Below are 24,237 nucleotides of genomic sequence, written 5' to 3'. Positions count from 1 at the left end.
TGCCTCTGACCTGATGTAATAAGAAGGGCACTTAGCTCTGTGGTGTTCTTCCTCCAAAACCGTAATTCTAATCTCATCACAAGAAAACCCAAACTGATGGGAGATCTACAAAATATCTAACTAGTGCATCTCAAAATTGTCACGGTCATGAAAAACAAGGAAAAACAGAAACATTGGACGAGATAAAGGAGACATAACAACCAAAGGTAATCTGGAACTAAAAAAAAGACACCAATGGAAACACTGGTGTAGTCCTAATAAAATCTGTAGCTTTGAAAAATAGTAATGTTCCTATGCTAATTTTTAGTTTGGATAAATGCTTCATGGTTGTATAAGACGTTAACATCAGAGAAAGCTGGGTGAAGGGTATACCAGAATTTCCCACTAACTTTGCAGTTCTTCTGTTAAGGATAAAATTATTATTGTTATTATTTGGGCTGTGCAGAGGGGCATGTGGGATCTTAGTCCCCCAACCAGGGGTTGAACCTATATCTTCTACAGTGGAAGTGCAAAGTCTTAACCACTGGACTGCCAGAGAAGTCCTTTTCCTTTTGGTATAAAATTATTTAAAAAAAAAAAAAAGGAAGGGAGGAAGTTAAGCAAGAGAAAGGACGAGAAGGAATGGAAAGCAGAGGATCTCAAAATGGAAGGTGGACCTGTCTTGGCTCTTGTACTAGCAGCTGCGCAACTTTACACAAACCGCTGTACCCTAAGTCTCCACTTCCGCATCAGTAAAACATGCCTGATAATAGCTGCCTTATAATTTGAGAGAGTAAAGGTTATATTAATCAAGGTCCAGTCAGGAAAACAAACCACACCAGGTATTTTAACAGAGAATTTAATAGAAGGAACTGGTTAAACGGGCACTGGAGAACCCAAACACAAAAAAGGGGACACTGAGCTGACGCAGTCACCTCGGGGAGTCCCCAGTGCTGAGGGGACCAGAGGGAGAGGTTGGGGCTATCAGATCTTAGAGGCTCCCAGAAGCTGGCACCTCTGGGTACCACCCTTCCTCCTCCTCCAGGCCTGCAGACTCTCTTGGCAGAGCCTGGAAGTGGAGAGACCTGGGAGAAGACTTCCCCAACATTACCCCTGCTCACCTTAGAGGGTGATTTGGGGCTGGGAGAAAACAGCTGGACTGTTAACAGTGAAATAACTGTGTAGACTGTAAATGGCACGCACCTATTACTATCATCATTTCTATTAAGTGCCTGGGCTAACTTTTTTTTTTGGCTGTACCTCGCGGCTGTGGGATCTCAGTTCCTCACCAGGGGAGGAACCCCCTGCTCCCTGCGGTAGAAGCTCAGAGTCTTAACTCCTGGACTGACATGGAAGTCATCTCCCTCTCGTTCTTTAAGAAACCATTTAACAGTCTGGGTTAGCAGAGGACATGCACCTTTGGTATTAAAAGCATTTACATTTTTAATAAATGGAAACTATGGGACTACATTCTATTCTATAATTATAGCAACCTTTACTGCAAAGCCTGCTTTGTCAGAGCTGTCTTCTAAAGATAAAGCACACGTCTGATTCATTTCTGTAATAATCAGAGCTACTATTTTAGTTGAGTGAAATAAGTGTGCCATTCAGGGATGCTATCTACATATAACCACATTATTTGACCCAGAAGTCTTTGACTTTTATAAAAAAAAAAAAACTTTTATTACAATATAAGGTCATTTTGGATCTCTTTAAAAGCTGAAAAAAATTAACCAAATTTTTCTTTGAAATGTAACATGGATACCTGTAGTTTCCCGTAAGCTGGGGTGGACCCTGACAACAGGAAGCAAGAGGTGAGAGTGTGTACTTGGTTTCAGTATGTTTCAAAGAAATTTCGAGGAAATTCCTACAACACAGAAGCTTTAGTTTCACTGTTGAAAACCGCAGCAGTTCTGTGCCCTGGTTTGTTAAGAGACACAGCCTTAAACAACAAACCCAAAGCTCCCGCGTTTAGCAGCACTTTCCAAGTCAGCAAAACTTATGTCACAAAGTAAAGTTTCTTAGAACTTCTGGAAGCTCAGTCTACACTTCATTTATCACTTCCCCTTTTGTGTGTATGCGTCTGAGCTTCCTGCAAGATGATAAACTCAAGGGCAAAGTCTATGCTAGAGACATCGTTGTATCACCCAGAGTGACCAGACCAGCACACGTAAATGATTAAAATGGGTATCTGTAGAATGAAGACACGAATAAAGTCTTCAGAGAAGCAGTGTGCCCATGGTGAGCACCTGGAGTTTGAATATTTGCCCTAAATAGCAGGTTGACACAATTAATACTCACAAAATACCTAAAAAACAGACTGCCGTGTTTTTTATTTTATTTACTCTTAATTGAAGTATAGTTGATTTGCAATGTTGTGCCAGTCTCTGCTGTATGGCAAAGTGATTCAGTTTTACCTATATACACATTCTTTTTTTTTTTAATTGGAGGCTAATTACTTTACAATATTGTGGTGGTTTTTGCCATACATTCACATGAATCAACCATGGGTATACATGTGTTCCCCATCCTGAACCCCGCTCCCACCACATTCTTTTATTTTCTTTTTGGCAGCACTGCTTGGCTTGAAGGATCTCAGTTCCTGGAGCAGGGACTGAACCCAGGGCAGAGCAGTAAAAGCACCAAGCCCTAACCACCAGGCGATGAGGGAATTCCTTGCCACGTGCTTTTTGTGTTTTGGTTTTGCCGGCACCACGTGGCATGTGGCATCTTAGTGTCCCAGCCAAGGATCAAACCCACGTCCCCTGCATTGAAAGTATGGAATCTTAACCATTAGATTGCCCGGGAAGTTCCTGCCACGTGCTTTTTAATACAGGCTTTATGGAACAATATTTTTTAAGTTCAACCAGGAGCTAGGATCCTCTGGTCCAGCCAGTGAGCTTGCGCAAGCATGAAACGAAAGAATACAAGTGAAACGATTTGATAAGACACTAGGAGGGAAGATCCAAGTTCTTGCTTCTATTCTTGGGTGAGTAATTTAACATCTGTGGCATCAGTTTCCTTATCTATAAAATGGGATTTACAGCCCTTGTCAATCAGGTGGGGTAAGTAGTAAGAAGATAATGAAAGTCACTCAGTGGTGCCTGACTATCTGCGACCCCATGGACTATAACAGTCCATGGAATTCTCCAGGCCAGAATACTAGATTAAGAGCAAATAGAAAATGTTCTAAAAATCACACCGTACTATGAAAATATAGAGTCCCTTGGACTGCAAGGAGATCCAACCAGTCCATCCTAAAGGAGATCAGTCCTGGGTGTTCATTGGAAGGACTGATGCTGAGGCTGAAACTCCAATACTATGGCCACCTCATGCGAAGAGTTGAGTTATTGGAAAAGACCCTGATGCTGGGAGGGATTGCGGGCAGGAGGAGAAGGGGACGACCGAGGATGAGATAGCTGGATAGCATCACCGACTTGATGCACATGAGTTTGAGTGAACTCCGGGAGTTGGTGATGGATAGGGAGGCCTGGCGTGCTGCGATTCACGGGATTGCAAAGAGTCAGACAGGACTGAGCAACCGAACTGAACTGAACTGAAGTGATCATTAGTGATGATTATTTGTGACAATATTATTTTCTTTAAAAAAAAATTCTACCTGTTAATGCCATTTTGAATTCTTGGAAAAAAGAATGCACAAATTATCAGCAATTAGATAAGTATCTCTTACCCATGAATCCCAAAACACTTGGAGTAAATACAGTTAAGGACACATCTCACTTTTACCTGGGAGAATGACTGCGTATCTTCCACATAGGCTATTGGAACTGAACCTCCTGGGAACAGCACCCACCCTCCCCTCGTAGGCATAAAAATTCTTACCACAGTGACTGGAAGGCTCTCTGAGATCCTCAGTTTATGATTAGAAGGACATGGGAGACACGGTCTAAGGTAAAATGAGAGCTGAGCAAACTTGCCTCTTGTCTGCTGTGACCCTGGTGGTCCAGCGCACAAGCGTGACCTCTGCACTCGATTCAAAGCAACCATGAACCAGTGGAGAACACAAAGCTCAGGTCTGAGACAATCTTCTTGCATTCTGCAGGGAGACCCAGGCACCCGCTGGTGGGGAGCTGGGCCCAACCCCTCTGGCTGAGGGCTGCTGATGGAGCAGCGGAGCTGACCTGTCCCTGCTCCCACCAGCGCGTGCACGCGGTGTCTGGGGGACTCCTTGTTACACATCCACACACAGGGGCTCCCGGACCACGTGGAGGCCAGGCTGCAGAGAGCGCTGGCACGTCTGTGAACTCCTCCTCCTTTTTAAGACATTCCTGCTTTTTCTTAAAGTCAGGTTTCTCAGAGAATACATCAGAGGATCTGACAGTCCCGGGGACCCGGGGACATGGGGTACGGCTGAGGCGAGGGAGCTCTGTGAAAACTGACAGCTAAATCAAAGGGCTTCGAAAGGAAGCTCGCCGAGACCAGTCAGCTCCTTCCCCGAGGATCTCCCAGAAACTGGCCACCAGGCTCGCTCCCCTCTCCACCCCTGCTGCCCTCAGGCTGGACGTGAGTGGATTCTTCACTGCAGAAACTGGATACGGTCACCTGATTTGCAGCGCCATGAGAAACGGATGGACAGCCTGTTCCACAGTCGGTGTTGGGTCAATTTAAACAAAAAAAAAAAAAAAAAGGAAAAGAAGGTAGGCCCTGGGACTTCCCTGGTGGTCCAGTGGCTGACTCTGGGCTCCCAAGCTCCCAGTGCAGGGGGCCCGGGTTTGATCCCTGGCACCCCACTCCAGTACTCTTGCCTGGAAAATCCCATGGATGGAGGAGCCTGGTAGGCTACAGTCCATGGAGTTGCTAAGAGTCGGACACGACTGAGCGACTTCACTTTCACTTTTCACTTTCATGCATTGGAGAAGGAAATGGCAACCCACTCCAGTGTTCTTGCCTGGAGAATCCCAGGAACGGGGGAGCCTGGTGGGCTGCCGTCTATGGGGTCGCACAGAGTCGGACACGACTGAAGCAACTTAGCAGCAGCAGCAGCAGCAGGTAACTATGCTGCAACTAAGATCCTGCTTGCCACAACTAAGACCAGAGTAGCCAAATAAATAAGTACCAAAAAAAAACCCCAAAAAGAACCTTGGCCCCTACTTCACAGCACACCCCCAGGTCAATTCCAGGTGGATGATAGGCCTAAATGTGAAAGGTCAAACAAAGTTGTTAGAGGAAAACCAAAACATCTTCATGATTTTGGTATTTGAAACATTTCTTAAATAGGATACAAAAACGTTCTACCATATGAGAAAAAAATGGATAAACTGGACTACATTAACCTTTAGAACTTCTGTTCAACTAAAAATACCATGAAAAGAATGAAAAAGGCATTGAACTTCAAAGCTGCTAAGAGACTAGGTCTTAAACATTTTCTCACCACAGAAAAGAAATAAAAACGGCATGCCCTCAGGTGGGGATTAGCAACCACGTTTGGTGGTAATCATACTGCAATATAAAAATGTGCCAAGTCAATAGGTTGTTCACCTCACACTAACACAATAGTTACCTGTCAGTTATGTCTCAGTAAAGTGTATTTGTTTATTTTATTTTTGGCTGCATGGCTTGTGGGATCTTGGTTCCCTGACCAGGGATTGAATCTGGGCCACAGCAGTGAAAGCACCGAATCCTAACCACCAGGCTACCAGGAAACTCTCATAAATAATTTTTTAAAAGAGAGAGTATTAAAAGCAAGCAGAGACTAGGAGAAGATATTTGCAATGTATTTATCTGAGCAAAGACTCATGCCGCCCTGTTATTTCCTTACTAAGGAAGAAAAAGCAGCTGCGCTAAGAGAAAAGGTTTGAACTGACACTTTTCCAAGGATGGATCCAAATGGCCACTAAACACATGTAAAGGGGCTCAGCCTCACTGGGACTTCCCTGGTGGTTCAGCAGTTAAGACTTCACCTCCCAATGATGGGGCTATGGGTTGAATCCCTGGTCAGGGGACTAAGGTCCTACATGCTTCATGGCCAAAAAAATAAAAATAAAGCAGAAGCAATATTGTAACAAATTCAAGAAAAGACTTTAAAAATGGTTCACTTCAAAAAAAAAAAAAACTAAGGAAAAAAAAAGTACTCAACCTCTTGCGTCATCCAGAAAATGGAAATTAATTGTGCATAACGGAAATTAATTGTGCATTCCCACCAGAATAGCTAAGATGAAAAAGATGGAAAATAACGAGGTGCCAGGGACCCCAAACACTCCTGGTAGGAGTAAAATTGGCAGAGTTGCTTTGGAAAACTGTCTGGCAGAGTCTTCTACAGCATGCTGGGTGCCCCAGCAATGCCAACCATGAGCATATACCTAACAAATATGCATGCATATGTTGAACAAAGGCTTCCCTGGTGCCTCAGATGGTAAAGAATCTGCCTGCAATGCTGGAGACCTGAGTTCAATCCCTGGGTCGGGCAGATCGCCTGCAGAAGGGAATGGCCACCTACTCTAGTATTCTTGCCTGGAGAATCCCAGGGACAGAGGAGCCTGGCGGGCTACAGTCCATGGGGCTGCAAAAGAGTCGTGTGACTAAGCAACTAACACTTTCACTTTCATGCTGAACAAAATTCATACAATAGAAGGTTCACAGCAGCATGGCAGGGGGTACAAAAGGCCAGCCCCCTGTCCTCGAGATGGGGGGATTCTGTGGTGCAAGCTGCACTCCAGAGCTTTTCCGAGGGACCAGGCTGGAGCAAGTCTCTGCCAAGACCACACTGTTGCTGATTTTGCTCCCCTGCACCATCTGGCTTCCGTTTTACTTCTTCTCCAAAGAGCATTCCTTCAATAAACAGTTTTCATAAAGATCTCCAATGCAGGTTTGCTTCCACAGAGTCTGCCTTAGAACAGGTGGCATCAGAAGTTGCCTACGGAAGTGGACTCGGCAGGTGGGATTCTGGGGGTGGTGGGTCGTTCACCTGCCAGATGGTGACGTGGACCCATCAGTGGGGTGAAGGTCCCTGAGGTCCTATGACCTGTGGCGGGGGTGGGGGGCGCACACTGACCAGTTTCATGTCTCTGGTACAGGAGATGCAGAAGAAACAGCCACAAGAAGGACCGTGGGACTGGGTGGTGATATTAAAAATCATCTGTCCAATGAAAACGGATAAAGACAATCTCAGATATGATGACGTGAAGCCAAGTATGACAGACAGCCTAAAAGCACTCACCCCCCGCAGGCACAGCACCTTATATTAAGGAGTGGCAGAACCAAGAAGAAGGACTTCCCTGGCGGTCCAGTGACTGAGAGTCTGCCTGCCAATGCAGGGGACACGGGTTCAATCCCTGGTCCAGTAGGTTGCCCTGGAGCACTAAGCTGGTGCTCCACAACTACTGAGCCTGCGCGCCCTAAAGCCTAAGCTCCACAAGAGAAGCCACTGCAATGAGAAGGCCAAGCACTGCAACTAGAGAGTAGCCCCCGCTCCCTGCAACTAGAGAAAGCCTGCAAGGCAACGTAGACCCAAAAAAAAAAAAAAAACTAAGAAGGGTGAACTCAGTCCAGGCAAGTCTGTTACATCAAAGTCAAGGCCCTGATGGAAAGACATGAACTCTAAGGCTTGAGATGGGGATGTGTGTCGTGCTCGGTCACTCAATTGTGTTTGACTCTTTGCGACCCCATGGACTGTAGCCTGCCAGGCTCCTCTGTCCATGGAATTTTCCAGGCAAGAATACTGGGGTGGGTTACCATTTCCTTCTCCTTGCATCCCCTGCATTGGCAGGCAGGTTGTTTTACCACTGAGTCATCTGGGAAGCCTCACGATGGGGGTGTCTGTGTCTATTTACTTGAGAACCTCAAACCCCGGATTACCTGGGCCCGCAAAGCGGCTGACTCCCTCTCCTTGGAAAACAGAGGAATCCCCTTTGCTTGAAGACTACAGTGGCAAATAAGACAAGCCTCTTACAAGACAGTGCCTGCCCTACTCAGGACTGCCCCCACCTCCCTCCTGGCCACTAGACCATAATGAGGGTGAAATCTCAGCATCACCCAATGGGGTTTCTGGGATCATCATTCCAAACACCCCAGGGGATCGGGCTAACGCGCACAGAGGCAGGAGCTGAAAGGATGCGTGGGTCCTGCGGTATCAGTCAGGGGTGTGGAATATAAAGCAGGATGGGGAAGAGCCGCTGAGGACATCCTCCCATGAACACCCTGGCGAATGTCAGGGTCTCATGTGCTGGGGTGGGGGCCCTCTTAGGAGCCTGGAAGAGCAATAGTGAAGTGAAAGTGAAGGTCACTCAGTCGTGTCCGACTCTTTGCAACCCCATGGACTACAGCCTGCCAGGCTCCTCTGTCCATGGAATCCTCCAGGCCAAACAAAATACTGGAGTGGGTAGCCGTTCCCTTCTCCAGAGGATCTTCCCAACCCAGGGATTGAACCCAGGTCTCCTGCACTGCAGGCAGATTCTTTTCCCTCTGAGCCACCAGGGAACCCCGGAAGAGCAATGGACCACACTAAATGATTCCAGAACTGGCACAGCAGTCTTTGGAAAAACAGACCTTGAGGTCACTGGGACCTCAGAGTGAACCCAACGGTGTGGCTCAGGGCCCCCGCCACTCTCCTGCCCTGTCACACCAGTGGAACCCTTTCCCATCCCGCGACCCATCACCTACAGAAACTCAGCTCCATAAAACAGAGGTCTCAGGGTGGAAAACCAGCACAGAAGTCACATTAAAAATCCCTTCTTAGTGCCAAGTACTGTAGCAAACGCTTGGACTCAACCAACTAGCTTTCAAAGCTGTCTTTTTATTTTCCAAAGGTGGAGCTAACATTACACATACTGTTAAGTCTCTTTATTTTAGGCTTTTATTTACCTAAAACATAATCTATCCTACACTGCATATAAAAGTAACCAGCATGGGACCTAGAGGAGCTGGCCTACTAGAAAGGGTCTGCCACATACAGCAGGAAAAGCCATGAGCCGGCTGTGTCCTTTGAGAGGGCCGGGGACACACAGTCTGAGTACCAAAGCCTAGAGACTACACTGATTCTGCCTCACAGATCCGGCCCTCTTCTTCTTCTTTTTTAGATTTATTTTAGTTTGGGCCATGCTGGCTCTTCCCTGCTGCTTGGGCTTTTTTCCTAGTTGCGGTGAGTGGGGGCTACTCTCTAGTCGTGATGCACGGGCTTCTCACTGTGATAGCTGCTCTTGTGGTGGAGCGCGGGCTCTAGGGTGCAAGGGCTTTAGTAACTGCCACACGAGGGCTCAGTGGTTGCGGCTCTCCAGCTCCAGAGCACAAGCTCAGTAGTTGGGGCACAGGGGCTGACTTGTTCCATGGCATGTGGGATCTTCCCAGACCAGGGATCAAATCTGTATCTCCCGCATTGGCAGGCAGATTCGTTACACTGAGCCACCAGGGAAGCCCCCCCCCCCCCGCTTTTTTTTAATTTACTTATTTATTTATTTGGCTGCACCAGGTCTTAGTTGCAGCATGCGAACTCTGAGTTGTGGCATGTGGGATCTAGTTCCCTGATCAGGGATCCAACTCAGGCTCCTCTGCACTAGGAGTGCGGAGTCTTAGCCACTGGCCCACCAGGAAAGTCCCTAAACACTGTTCCTGTTCCTTGTTCATCTCCAGCAACGTTTCTTCTCTAGGGAATTTTCTTTTTTCCTTTTTCTCGTAATTTCAGGTTACCTTGCCACTCCTTTCTACACCTCTAATTCCATAAGACTATACCTTGAACCCGACATACCAGACAGATAGAATCACAGTCTCTGTCGTGAATCTTTCAGAAAGGCACTAGATCTAATATAAGCAAAGGCCTAGTTCACTAACCTCAGCCAGTGCAGCACCTTTATGTGAAGAAAGGAGTAAACCTGGTGAGTGGTTTTCGCATTAAAAAGAGAAGACATCTAGACAGTAGTTTCCAACTAACTTCCCCAAGATACTTATTAACTACCATGGGAAAGATGGTAATGCTTCTGAGGAGAAATCCACAGTGAATTATATCTCGATAAAGCTGTGACCAGGGTCCGGCACAGGGCGGACTGCAAAGGTGCTGGTAATGCTTCATTTCTTGATCTGGGTGGTGAATCCAAGGGTGTTTGTTTATAGTTTCTTTAACAGTAGATATGTGGTTTATATACTTTCATACAAATATTTCACAACTCCCAATACAAAAGTTAAAATAAAAAAAAAAAATAGAAAGTAAATTAAAAGCATATGGTTTTTGTTTCCAGAAAAGAAAGCTTAAAAAAAAAAAGGAGCAGGTGGCAGGAACAGTCATTATCAGCTGACCTGACATCTTTGGGACGCTCCTCCTCATCACTGGGACCTCACAGTGAACCTGACGGGGTGGCTCAGGGCCCCCGCCACTCTCCTGCCCTGTCACACCAGTGAATGCTTTCCCATCCCACGACCCGTCACCTACAGAAACTCAGCTCCATAAAACAGAGGTCTCAGGGTGGAAAACCAGCACAGAAGTCACATTAAAAATCCTTTCTTAGTGCCAAGTACTGTAGCAAACGCTTGGACTCAACCGATTAGCTTTCAAAGCTGTCTTTTTTATGTTATAATTTATTTTCCAAAGGTGGAGCTAACATTACACGCACTCTTATTTTTTATGCTTTTATTTACCTAAAACATAATCTATCCTACACTGTATGTAAAAGTAACCAGCATGGGACTTCCCTGGGGGTCCAGTGGTTAAGAATTCACCTTTCAAAGCAGGGGGCACAGGTTTGATCCCTGAGTAGGGAACTAAAACCCCACATGCAGTGGAGCAACTAAGCCACAGGCCACAGCTACTGAGCCTGAGTGCCACAACTAGAGAGCTTGTGCACAGCAATGCAAGATCCTGTACGATGTAATGAAGATCCCGTGTGTCTCAACTAAGACCCAATACCATCAAATAAATAAATACATTTTAAAATAAAAGTACCAGGTTTTTAATGTTATCTCTGGAATCAAGAGACAGTTGAAGCTAACTCTTGAATAAAATCTACAGTTTGGTTATAGTCCTTCAGTATTTGGAAATACGATAGGATGGCATCTGCACACTGCAAAACAGTCTTTGTTTACACATTCAATATTTATTCACTAAGTGGTAGGATTGCAGCCATGAAACTAAAAGATGCTTACTCCTTGGAAGGAAAGTTATGACCCACCTAGATAGCATAGTCAAAAGCAGAGACATTACTTTGCCAACAAAGGTTCGTCTAGTCAAGGCTATGGTTTTTCCTGTGGTCATGTATGGATGTGAGAGTTGGACTGTGAAGAAAGCTGAGCACCGAAGAATTGGTGCTTTTGAACTGTGGTGTTGGAGAAGACTCTTGAGAGTCCCCTGGACTGCAAGGAGATCTAACCAGTCCATCCTAAAGGAGATCAGTCCTGGGTGTTCTTTGGAAGGAATGATGCTAAAGCTGAAACTCCAGTACTTTGGCCACCTCATGCGAAGAGCTGACTCATTGGAAAAGACCCTGATGCTGGAAGGGATTGGGGGCAGGAGGAAAAGGGGACAACAGAGGATGAGATGGCTGGATGGCATCACGGACTCGATGGATGTGAGTCTGAGTGAACTCCGGGAGTTGGTGATGGACAGGGAGGCCTGGCATGCTGCAATTCATGGGGTCGCAAAGAGTCGGACACAACTGAGTGACTGAACTGAACTGAACTAAAGCGGTAGGAAGCAACTTTTCCTAAAAGAATGCATTTGAAATGATTTCTTCATCTTTATTAAGAATTACAAGCTAACATAAATAGAATAGGTCACTCAGATGGTAAAGAATCTGCCTGCAATGCAGGAGACCTGGGTTCAATCCCTAGGTTGGAAAAATCCCCTGGAGAAAGGAAAGGCTACCCACTCCAGTATTCTTGCCTGGGAAATCCTGTGGACAGAGACTGGCAGGCTATACAGTCCATGGCTTCGCAGAGAGCCCAACACGACTGAGCGACTAGCACACATCTTAACCCAAAGCCAAGGGGTAACGACAAAAAAGGAGTTACATTTCAAAACTGAAGACATACAATAATTTTCTTTACTAATTTCTAAAAGTGAATGGTCCTCTTCCCTAGGCCAGTACTGGCATGTGTGCTTTAAAGATGGAATGTAACACTCGTGTTCTTAGCAGTATTTTTCACAACAGCCAAGAGGAGGAAGCAACCCAAGTGTCTATTGACAGATGAAAGGATAAACAAAATGTGGTCTATCTATATACTGGAATATTGCTCAGCCTTAAAAAGGAAGGAGATTCTGGGACTGCCAGAATTCTGGTAGCCCAGTGGCCAAGACTCCAAGCTCCCAAAAAATGGGGCCTCGGTTCGATCCCTAGTCAGGGAACTAGATCTCATATGCTGCAACTAAGAGTTTGCAAGACAAGACTCCCACGTGCCTCAACTAAAATTTCCTTAATGCCACAACTACCATCTGGTACAGCCATTGATACTTTTTTTTTTTAAAAAAGAAGGAAATTCTGATATAGGCTACAACCTGGATGAACCTTGAAAACATTATGCTCAATGAAATAAGTCACAAAAAGACAAATACTGTAAGACTCCATGATACAGACTTCTCTAGAAGTCAAATTCTTAGAAAAGGAAAAGGGCGAGTTCGTATTTAATGGGGACAGAGTTTCAGTTTTGCAAGATGAAAAGAGTTCTGGAGCTTGGGTGTAAAACAGTGTGAATGTACTGACATTGGCATACTTAAAGTCGCTAAGATGATACCTTTTATGTTATGCGTGTTTTGTCACAGTTTTAAAAAATGAAAGTAAGATTGAGAAGATAACATATTGAACTGGGCAGGGCAGTCACCTCTGGGGAGAGTCCAGGAGTAGGGAGACAGGTATTATAAAAGTGTTGTTTTTAAAAAAACCCTTACATAAAGGTCTGTAAAGCCCTATTCGCATTTTAAAAGTATAAATATTCATAGTTTCGCTTTTTCATAGTCTGGATTTTCTCGGACTCTCAGGTTGTTAAAAACAGGACCCAGTCACACTGAATCTGACATTTCTAAAGGTGAATCATTGCACCTTGACACCCAGAGGCTGAAGCTCCCAGCTCCACTCCTCCCCATGCTGATTCTGATGTCTTTGTCTTTCTCTACAAGCCCGCAACCACTTCTTAGCACATCGCAACCTGGTGCTCGGTGGTAAAGAATGGACCTGCAGAGCAGGAGACCTGGGAGATGCAGGTTCAAGCCCTGGGTCAGGAAGATTCCCTGGAGGAGAAAATGGTAACCCTGTCCAGTACTCTTGCCTGGGAATCCCATAGACAGAGGAGCCTAGTGGACTACAGTCCGTGGGGTCACAAAAAGTCAGACAGGACTGATTGATTCAGCATGCAACCCCACTCAGCAGACCACACCCTTCCTGCAGTTCACTAAAAAAAAGTATTATTCTATGAACTTCCTTCATTTTCCTACTTTTATATACTCTCCTAGGCCTATTTCCTTCCTGTGCTTAGCGATAATCCTTTTTCTATTTTTAGAGAAAATATAAATGCTTTCAATTAAAAAATAAAAACATGTCCACTGGGGAAAATTCAAACAACACAGAAGGATATGAAGAAAGTACCTCCTGTCACTGATGTAGCCCCAAGAGTTACCCCTGTCACAGGTTCAAATGCTGTGTGCTCATGTATTTTTATGCACCTATAAATATCAACATAAATGTATGCACAAATATTTTATACACTGTTACTAATACTTTTATCAAAAGTCAAACCAGACTCTACATTATATACAGCAACTTGCTTTTCTTGATAAATGACGTGGTCATGGATACATTTTCATCTCAGTAAATACAGCTCTACCTTATCTTTGGCTGAGTACTAGTTCATAGTATAGACACGCTATAATTTACCTGATGATTCCTGCCTAATGTGTGGAAAACTCACACGTATCTGGTGTCAAAGGGAATCAGGGCTGCAGGAGAATACTGAGAGCAGAGGAGACACACGGAAGTATGTTCTTCCTTTACATGGACATTTGGAGACGAGAAATAGCTGGGCCATAGATGAAAATTAAATATGTACTGCAAACTGAATGTCCAAAAAAAAAAAAAAACAGCTGTAGTAAAAGGAAGGAAAAGGGAAAGAAGATAGACAAACGGCAAAAAATCCAATTTAATTCAAACACACACCCACACACTCCTTCCATGGACTTTACATTGTGCCATGAACTCATGGCATCACTGACTCAGTGGACATGAGTTTGAGCAAACTCCAGGAGATAGTGAAGAACAGGGAGGACTGACACGCTCAGTTCATGGGTCGCAGACAGTCAGACAGGACGTAGCGACTGAACAACAATGGACTCAACTATGCCCCCGCCCCCGTTCCTACGTTGAAGCCCAACTTCCAAAGTGACTGTATTTGGAGATGGGGCTTTTGAAAGGTAATTAGGTTAGACAGGGTTTCCTTCAAAGAAGGTGATGGCAACCCCACTCCAGTACTCTTGCCTGGAGAATCCCATGGGCAGAGGAGCCTGGTGGGCTGCAGTCCATGGGGTCGCTAAGAGTTGGACACGGCTGAGCAACTTCCCTTTCACTTTTCACTTTCATGCATTGGAGAAGGAAATGGCAACCCACTCCAGTGTTCTTTCCTGGGAAATTCCATGGACAGAGGAGCCTGGGGGGCTACAGCCCATGGGGTCGCACAGAGTCGGACACAACTTAGTGACTAAACAACAACATACGGTTAGATAAAGTCATAAGGGTGGGCCCCTCAAGATGGGGACAGAAAAAGAGCTATCATTCTCTCTCTCTTTCCTTTTTGGCTGCACTGAGAGGCTTGCAGAACCTCAATTCCCCAACCAGGGACTGAAACCCGACGCTTGGCAGTGAAAGCCCAGAATCCTAACCAGGGAACTCCCAGGCTCTTTCTGCCGTGTGAAGACCCAGTAAAAGGCAGTCATGGCAAGTAAAGAAGAGAGAGGGCCTTCACTGGCAGCCTGGTCTGCTGGCACCTTGATCCTGGACTTCTCAGCCTCCAGAACCATGAAAAATGAGCATCTGTCGTTTAAGCCACCCAGTCTATGGTATTTTGTTATGGCAGCCTGTGCAGATGAATAGAGGCTCTAAGGCCGTAGGTATCACTGTACCTGTGACCAACCTGCCTGGTTACACTGGGGCCCGGGCACAAACCAACCTTCAGACTAAACACCTGCAGAGTGCCCTGTTTAAATGGTAGCTGCCCCCAGGGGCTCTGCTCCTCCGTGTCCTCTGTCTTGACTTCTCCCCTTCCCTCAACTTGAACTGCCCAGAACTCTTGGATCCTCTTTTTTTTTTTTTTTTTTATGTCGATATCCTAGTTCAGGTACTTTTCATTCTTAACTAACATAAACTATGACTTCTGGGCCATTTTGCCTTCTGAGATGGCCCACACTCTGTCTATGGAGTGTTTCTCTCGAGATAAATGCACTTTTTACCTGAAAAGTCAGATAAACTATGACTTCCTAACTGGTCTCTTCCTCTCTTTCTGATTCACTCTATACTCTGAGTGGATTTAAAGAATTAACTTTCTAAAATGGAAATCAAAGCACGATAGTTGTCACTGTTCGAATTCTTAAAATATTCCAGCAAGATGGATATTTTTTTAAATGCCTCTGGAATCAAGATCTCTCTCCATAACTGACAATCCTAAGGTCACTAAACCTCCAAATGATTTAGAGTTTTAGCAGTAATTTAGTGCAATAAAAAAAGATCTAGGACTTCCCAGATCTTCCCAGTTTGCTGCAGTGGATAGGAATCCACCTGCCAATGCAGGGGACACGGGTTCAATCCCTGGTCAGGAAGGATTCCACATGCCATGGAGCATACTCAGCCTGTGTGCCACAACTACTGAAGCCTGAGCTCTGGAGCCTGGGAGCCACAATTACAGAGACTGTGTGCCTAGATCTCCACCATAAGAGAAGCCTCCACAATGAGAAACCCACGCACCACAAGGAAGAGCAGTCCCCTGCTCGTGGCAATTAGAGAAAGCCCAAGCAAAGCAAACAAGATCCAGTGCAGCCGTAAAAAAAGAAAAGGAAAAAACTCTTAGAGAAAAAAAAAGATCTAATGCAATAAAGGACCAAAAAACCAGCATCAGTTCTCTGCCACCTAGGGAAGGGGAGGCCTCAACTGTGATGTACAAACACCACCATCTCACCTCCTCTATACAGAGACCAGAGCAGAAGGACCTGTAGAAGCCCTGTTCACTACTTAAGATAGTTAACAACCAGTGAGGGGATTTGTCTGGTGGTCCAGTGGTTAAGACTCTGTGCTTCCAATGCAAGGGGCATGAGTTCGATCCCTAGTCTGGGAACTAAGATCCCACCTGCCACGTGGCTTGGCCAAGAAAATAAAAAATTGAAATAAAATAATAAAAAACTCACAATTAACTTAAAAAAAAAAAGTGAGTATGTGCTCCACCCAGAACTGTAATTGCAGAAATAACCAACCTGAAAGGCTAGCGAGTGCAGCTAACATTGTTGCATACTTCTCTTCCTCCAGCAATTCCAACGCATTTTTCAAGCATGACATTCCTACAAAGTCAGAACAGCCTCCCTGTTATAAGCGGGTAATTTGAGAGCCTGAGTGATGGACCCTTGCCAGGGTTGCAAAGAGTTTGGGTTGCAATCTTCACTGCCAGGGTTGCAATATGTATGTAAAATTTGCAATCTTGATTCCGACCTCTCTTTCAACCGTCCTTCCATATACACACACACTCTGGTTCTTTATATCTGACCTGAACGCTTGATAATACATCTGACTTTAATGGATGGATTATCCTAAGTGGGAGACGAGCTTCCGTAAAAACTACAGGCTGAGCCATAGCTGAATGGTACTCATCTGAGTCTGATCAGTCAAAAGATGACAGGAAAAACGACAAGTCCCAGAAGCCAGGAAGTCTATGGCCTTTATAACTTAATCTAACCATTTATTTCAACATATTCTGCCCCCATCTCTTTGGAAAGAGGAGCCATTTCTGCCTGGGGCTGCTGGATGGCTTTATAAGGCTGTTTTCTCTCCTCTGCAACCCAACGCCCGTCTACCGACACTGAGATATGTTAGCAGAGAGTAGAGGTCAGCTCTGGAGAACTCAAGTGACCAGTCAGCCTTCAGCCGCTGGGCCTTCCCCTAAACAAGCTGACGTGCGGTAACAGCAGGCGGCCAAGGTCAGGTCAGCCGGTGGAATTACACACCAAATACAAACTCTCTCAAGAGACACTTGTGAGAACGTGTCACGGCCATGCTGGGTACTCTCTCCACATTTCACAAACTGCCCTCGAGGATCTACTCAGACTCACATACAAGATGTGGGCAGGGGTCCTGAGTACCCCCAACCTGACCAGCAGGAAAGGGCAGAGGACCCCCAGGCTCTAGAGCTGGACTGCTGGGTTCAAATCCTGAGTCAGTCACTTCCAGGCTTTGCAATCTTTGCTTCAATTCTTTGTGTCTCTTGCTTTTCATCCGTCAAATCAGGACCCTCCTTGTTAGGGTGTGAGGATATAACCGAGCAGGACCCTATGGGGCCTTCCCTGGACAGGCCTTCCCCCATATCCTCTGCTTCAGCTCCTCTTGAAGAACCTAGATAATAGTATGTGATGCAAATTTCCTGAGTTGTTTTGCAGATCTGAAAAAACTCCCACCAAATAGAAGAACTACTTGATGACCACGAGCACACAGCCCCAGGCCTCCTGGAGCCTGAGGACTGATAAAGTGAACCCCTGTGACACCCCCTGCTCCCTCCTTATCAGCCAGTCAGAGAACTGTGCACAAGGTGATCACATACCTCACAACACCACCCACCTGCCTCGCCTGCCATTTCAAAGTGCTGTGCTGAAACTCTTTGTAGAGTTGAGGCTTTTTACAGCATGAGCCACCCATCTCCTTGCGCGATCCTGCAATAAACCTTTCTCTGCTCCAAACTCTGACGTTTCAGTTCCGCCTCACTGTGCATCCCCCTTGAACTTGCATCAACAAGGGCACAAAGAGTCAACACATACAGAGAACTTGGAACAACCGGGCCTGGCAAATGGTAAGCGTTCACTAAATGTTAGCTATTATTAACTAAGAAAGGGAAACAGCAAAGGGAAACGTGTTGCATTCTCTACTTCCACCTCCCTCTTTGAAGTTACCCCGATCTGCTTTCTTAACGTGAAATGATGATCTCCTTTGAAAACATTTGCTCTGTGCAACATGAAGCATGTTTAACGATTAGTCCACAAAAACAAGAAAAAGGCCAATGTTGATGCTCCTTTGGGAGAAAGCCTGCAAGTGAAGGTCAACGCTGCTGTCCGGGGCTCCTGGAAGAGCTCGGTCATTCCCGGGCTCACAGAAGTGTAAACAAGACGGTTACACTTTGGGGAGGTTTGTCGGCCAGCATAAACCTCAAAATTAGCCTAAAGAAGTGTTCCCTTGTTTTTAAATCACCTTTATGGCCTGAAAAAGTTTTTTTAAAAAAACCTACACTTTAAAAAAGTATATAAACGATTCTGACACCAGAGGAAAGAAAAAAGGGAGGAAGAAGCGGATGCAAATGGCCAAGTCCCTGTGAGAAGAAAGGGTATTTTTCAAGCATGAGCCCACTTCCAGGAAGTAAGGGAGTTCTTATCTGGCTCAAGCAGAAAAAAAGATCATTCCACTCTAACGGCTAAGGTAACAGTAGAAAAATCAGAAAGTAGTCATTTGATAAGTATGAGTTGTCATAATTGACTGTGAAGCAGAAAGTACTTGGTATTTTGAAAGTACTGTTCAACTAAGAATTGGTTTCTGAGATGGCACAGTGAAAAATCCATCTACCAATGCAGGAGATGCAGGTTTGATCCCTGAGTAGGGAAGATCCCCTGGAGAAGGAAATGGCTTCCCACTCCAGTATTCTTGCCTGGAAAATTCCATGGACAGAGGAGCCTGGAGTGGGGGGGGCGCGCTATAGTTCATGGGATCACAAAGAGTTGGACATGACTGAGCACACAGCACCGGGGTGTGGTGGGGGGGGTTGTCACTCCAGATAGAAAAGTGTTGTTAGTCGCTCAGTTGTTTCTGACTCTTTGTGACCCCATGTACTACTGCCCCTCTAAGCTTTTCCGTCCATGGAATTTTCCAGGCAAGAATACTGGACTGTGTTGCCATTCCCGCCTCCAGGAGATCGAACTCAGGTCTCCTGCATTGCAGACGGATTCTTTACCTTCTGAGCCATCAGCGAAGCCCAGATGGAAAGGAAGAAAACAATAAAAACCATCAACAACAACCAAAATGCTTTTTAGTTAAAGCTCCAGATGGAAAATTGTCATCAGATTAACCTTCTTAAAGACCAAAAAACAAATGATTTCTCTGGGGTGTTCATCTGCCTAAAACACTTCAGTATTTCCCCAGAGCCTATGGGAGAGGGTGGAACACATCTTGAGGGAACGGAGCCCCCACCTACCTTTCCAACCTTGCTTCTCCACCAGAAAAGGTCCACTTCTGCCAGACTGGCTTCCTTATTTGTTCCAGGGGAGGAACAAACCATGCTCATTTCAGCTTTGTGTCCCCAGCGCCTCCCACAGTGCCTGGCACATAGCAGTTTCTCAGTAAATGGTTGCTGATTCGACAGAAATGTGAATGTGTTCATGCCTGTGCCCTGTGCCTCCCTCCTGGGAAGCCTCTCGCCCACTCGCCTCATGAAGACTCGGCCATCCTCCAAGGCCTCCTTCTCAAAACCAGCACCAAAGCACCGGCCCTTGCGATTCCCCTCCCCCACTCCCTATACCTACAGAATCCCAGCCCTTTCAGACTTTGATTGCTATTGAAGTATCTCTTGTTCCTGTGTTTGGCCTGCCCCACTAAAATCGGAGTTTCTGGAGAACGGCAGGATATTGTGAAGCAGAGGGAAGCAGTGGAAAGGTTACTGATCTGCAGCTAGGCAGATCTAGTTATGTGGCTTTGGGAAAAATTTTCTGAAAGCATTTTGAACAGGGCCTGGAACACGGTGTGCACTTCATAAAGGCTACTGGGCTTCTCTGGTGGCTTGGTGGTAAAGAATTCGCCTGCATTGCAGGAGATGTGCGTTCAGCCCCTGGCTTGGGAAGATCCTCTGGACAAGAAATAGAAACCCACTCCGGTATTCTAGCCTGGAAAATCCCATGGACAGAGGAGCCTGGCGGGCTATAGTCCATGGGGTCACAAAAGAGTTGGACACGACTTAGCAACTAAACGACAAAAGCTATTACCACTGTTCAGCTCTCGGAACCTCAGTTCTCTCACTTACAAAATAATACTGATAACAAATTCTCTGATAGGGTTTTTTAAAACAATATAGTTTTGTTTTTATTTATTTATTTATGGGCCTTGCCATGTGTCATGTGGGATCTTAGTACCTGGATTAGGGACTGAACCCTGGCCCCTGTGTTGGAAGTACGGAGTCTTAACCACTGGTTCACCACGGAAGTCCTAAAGTGGGTCTTTATGAAGATTAGAAATAATGTCTGAAAAATCTCTAGGGCCTTCCTTAGCACAAAGTGGCCAATCAGTAGCCACATGGCAGCTATTTTTGCAAAGCTTCATGCTGGGTGCAGAGAAAATGCCCCATAAACATTTATGGAATGAGTTGAATGAATGGAGAGAGAGACAGTCTGATATCAACTCAGATATGGAGGGGAAATTTGTCAGTCATTCATTCAACAGATCTTTATGAAAGGCTTATCACAATGTTCCAGGCTTTGTTCTGGGTGCTGGCTTTCGACAGTGGCACAGCCCCCTTGCCCTGGGAAATGTACATTCTGATGCAAAAGGCAGATAATAGAGGTGACAAGGCAACAGCAGCTTATGTGGTATTAGGAAGAATTGATGCTTTTGAACTGTGGTGCTGGAGAAGACTCTTGAGAGTCCCTCGGACTGCAAGGAGATCAAACCACCTAAAGGAAATCAACCCTGAATATTCATTGGAAGGACTGATGCTGAAGCTCCATTACTTTGACCACCTGATGTAAAGAGCTGACTCATTGGAAAAGACCCTGATGCTGGGAAAGATTGAGGGCAGGAGGAAAAGGGGGTGGCAGAGGATGAGATGGTTAGATAGCATCACTGACTCAACAGACATGAATCTGAGCAAACTCTGGAGGATAGTGAAAGACAGGGAAGCCTGGCATGCTGCAGTCCACGGGGCTGCAAAGAGTTAGACATGATTTATCGACTGAAAAACAGCAACGTGGTAAATAGTTGCTATGAAGAGGAATGAAAAGCAAGGTGAGGACAAGCTAGGGACTGGGCAAGGGATGTCTGCAGAGGCGGCGTTCAGGCAGAGCTTCAGAGGGGCAGATCTGGGTTTTGTGAGCTGTCCTCACCCTCAGGCAGACTGGGTACTTTTCCACGGGGCAGCCTCTGGTGCCAGGAGACCCACCAAAGAGGCTGCAGTCTGGCTCCTCTCAACTCAGACCAAGCCGCAGACACTGCTGAACCAGCAATTACAAACTTATTTTGACAAGACCATTTGACTCAGCCACTTAGCCCCGAGTGGAAGTAAACGGATGATAGCCATACCGCCACTGGTCTGTTCCCCAGAAAGTTCAGATCGCTGTTTTCTCCAAACAAGTAGCCTTCGGGGTGAGTTGAATCAAACTTCTCTCCTCCCATAATGAAGTGGCTGGCAAAATAGCTTCCTAGAGGGCGAGAGACAGAAACCAGTCAAACTAAGCCAAGTGAACAAGCCGATTCAGGGGGAAAGAAAAAAAATGTTAACCCTTCAACAAACAATTAGAGCCATTTCTAACCCTAGGGAAATTTTCTTCTCTTGACTGGGGATAATGGCACCAAATACGCAAAATCCTAGCAGTGAGAACCCAAGATTATCAAATATAAAATAGATCACTGTTTTCCTTTTGACATTCTTTTTTTGGCTGTACTTCACGTGGTGTTTCTCTAGTTACGGTGACTGAGGGCCTCTCTTGTGGTGGTATACTGGCTCAGTGGTCTCAGCACACAGGCTTAGTTGCCCTGTGGGATGTGGGATCTTCCCAGACTAGGGATGGAATCCCCCATCCCCCTCATTGGCAGTCAGATTCTTAACCACCTGATCACTGGGGAAGTCCCTTTTGACATTCTTAATTGAATCTTTACCATGATCTGCCTATCACACCAAGAAGCAAAAGACCAGAAGGCCCCACAACGCACATTAATGAATATATATATATATATATGTATTTTGTTCCTGAATTTTTTCCCTTACACTTGAAATGGTTATTCCTTATTCTGCATGTACTCATGAATCTTAACTGCAGGTAGCAGCATGCACACACGCACATACGTTCCTTTGCCTGGACCTTTCATACGCTGGCTCATACCCAGACACAGTAGTCTCAGCATTTCCTTGCCAGTTCCGTGTATACTTCCATCACCCCCAACAATGAAGCCTCCTTGTGTTCCATATTTGCTTCAAAATGATGGTTTAATAGGAGAATACAAATTAAGTAATACTGCCCCAGGCTTTACTAATCAACTACCACACAGACTCTTGCCTGGAAAATTCCATGGACAGAGGAGCCTGGCGGGCCGGAGTTCACTGGGTCTCAAAGAGTCAGACACAACTAAGCGACTGGGCACTCACATACCACAGATTATATTGCTTAACTGGACAAGTTTAGTGATTTTGAAAGACACAGACACGCATATACACCCTAGTCCCAAATTCACTGGCAGTCTTCATGGCCAAGGTTACAGGGACATCAGTCAGGCCCCACCTTGACCAGCCAGGAGGCAGGAATATTTTCAACTCTCCACTAACCAGAGGCAATCTGCAGGCAGGGTCAGGATCCCCAACTGCCTTATCCAGACAGATGGAGGACGCGAGCCAGGACATGATGGCACTAAGTAACCAGGGGAGGCTTAGGTAACACTGCCCGTTCCATCTGGGAACACTTTCCAAATCTGATTAAACGCATGCTTCTCACAGACTGGGTCAACAACAGGTCCTACCGCATAACACAGGGAACTGTGTTCAACATTCTGTGATAAACCACAATGGAAAAGAGTATAAAAAAGAATGTATATATACAAACAGAATCATTTAGCTGTACAGCAGAAATTAACACACTGTAAATCAACTATACGTCAATAAAAGCAAAACAGTAACAACAACAAACCCCACATGCTTCTTAGCTCACATTTCTATAATCTAACTCTCCCATAAAGGTGAATGGTTCAAAAGTGAGTGACTCGGCCATATCACATTCCATCAATCTCTCATATACCCCAGTTCTTGGATTAATACAAAGAACTTACGAATCAGCAAAAGTCTTCTTTATGTGTTATATGGCTAGCATAAATGTTTCAATTTTTTAGGCTTACAGAAAACTCTAAAAAATGAGATTCAGCACTTTCAGCCTGTGAAGAAGCTGCAGCAACAAAGGCAGAGAAGAAAGCTCTAACAGGAAAACGGAATCAAACATTCATTTTTTTGGATTTTCTACTCATGGAGTTGCTTTGGTCTAGAAACACATTAAACCAAACAACATGGATAAAATCCCTTGCCACAAAATGAGGCAATTCTTTAATTAACCAGCAAGCAGGAAAACATTGAGAGTCGTTGTTGTTATTTTAATTCCTAAGTGGTGTCTGACTCTTTGGGACCCCAGGGACCGTAGCCTGCCAGGCTCCTCTGTCCATTGGATTTTTCAGGCAAGAATACTGGAGTGGGTTGCTATTTTCCTCTCCAGGGAATCTTCCTGACCCAAGGATTGAACCTGCATCTTCTGCATTAGCAGGTGGATTCTCTTACTACTGAGCCACCTGGAAAGCCCTTTGTTTGAGGGTAAGAGCAGCCGAAACCAAAGCAATCAAGGAGGAACCCTTGAAAGTTACCCATCAACATGAAAACACACAGGGGCAGCCATCCGCAGTGATACACAGTGCGATTCATCATTTAGGAGCTTAGTTATAAATTATTTATGTCTAGCACTTACTAGCCCTATTTTCCACGTGCATAATTTATAGAGAAGGAGGTGCCTAGCTGTCACAAACAGAAGCAGCCATCTCAAAGAATTTGTCATTTACTGTTGAACATTAGGAAAATATATTTTTACACATTAGACATTATACATTTACTATACATTAGGTGAAATTAGGAAAGATATTGACATTAATGGGTGGCTTGCCCAGATCATGAAGAAAGAATCGGGAGAAGCAGGTGCGGTGTCTGGAGTGGTACGGGCTGAGTTCAATCTGGGCCACGCTGAGTTTCCAGGACCTGGGAGCCATCAGGTGAGGGATGTGGGGACAATGAAATCAACGGATAATCAGCTTACACATGGTAGTGATTGATTCTGGCAGGAGAAAAGCACTAATGGCTTCAGGG

At 45.4% G+C, this 24,237-nt stretch overlaps 1 protein-coding gene across 4 annotated transcripts in view; it reads right to left on the bottom strand.

Moving 5' to 3' along the window:
- Positions 1-24,237, bottom strand: part of RNF157 (ring finger protein 157) — a 74,833-nt gene that overhangs the window by 35,728 nt on the left and 14,868 nt on the right. For all 4 annotated transcript variants that reach the window (XM_027518648.1, XM_027518647.1, XM_027518646.1 and 1 more), the window contains one exon: positions 21,429-21,547. In XM_027518648.1, the coding sequence (XP_027374449.1) occupies positions 21,429-21,547 (119 nt within the window). The remainder of the gene's footprint in view (positions 1-21,428; positions 21,548-24,237) is intronic.

The sequence above is a fragment of the Bos indicus x Bos taurus genome, chromosome 19, assembly GCF_003369695.1.
Source record: "Bos indicus x Bos taurus breed Angus x Brahman F1 hybrid chromosome 19, Bos_hybrid_MaternalHap_v2.0, whole genome shotgun sequence".
Lineage (NCBI taxonomy): Eukaryota > Metazoa > Chordata > Mammalia > Artiodactyla > Bovidae > Bos > Bos indicus x Bos taurus.
This window is presented reverse-complemented; position numbering and strand designations above follow the sequence as displayed.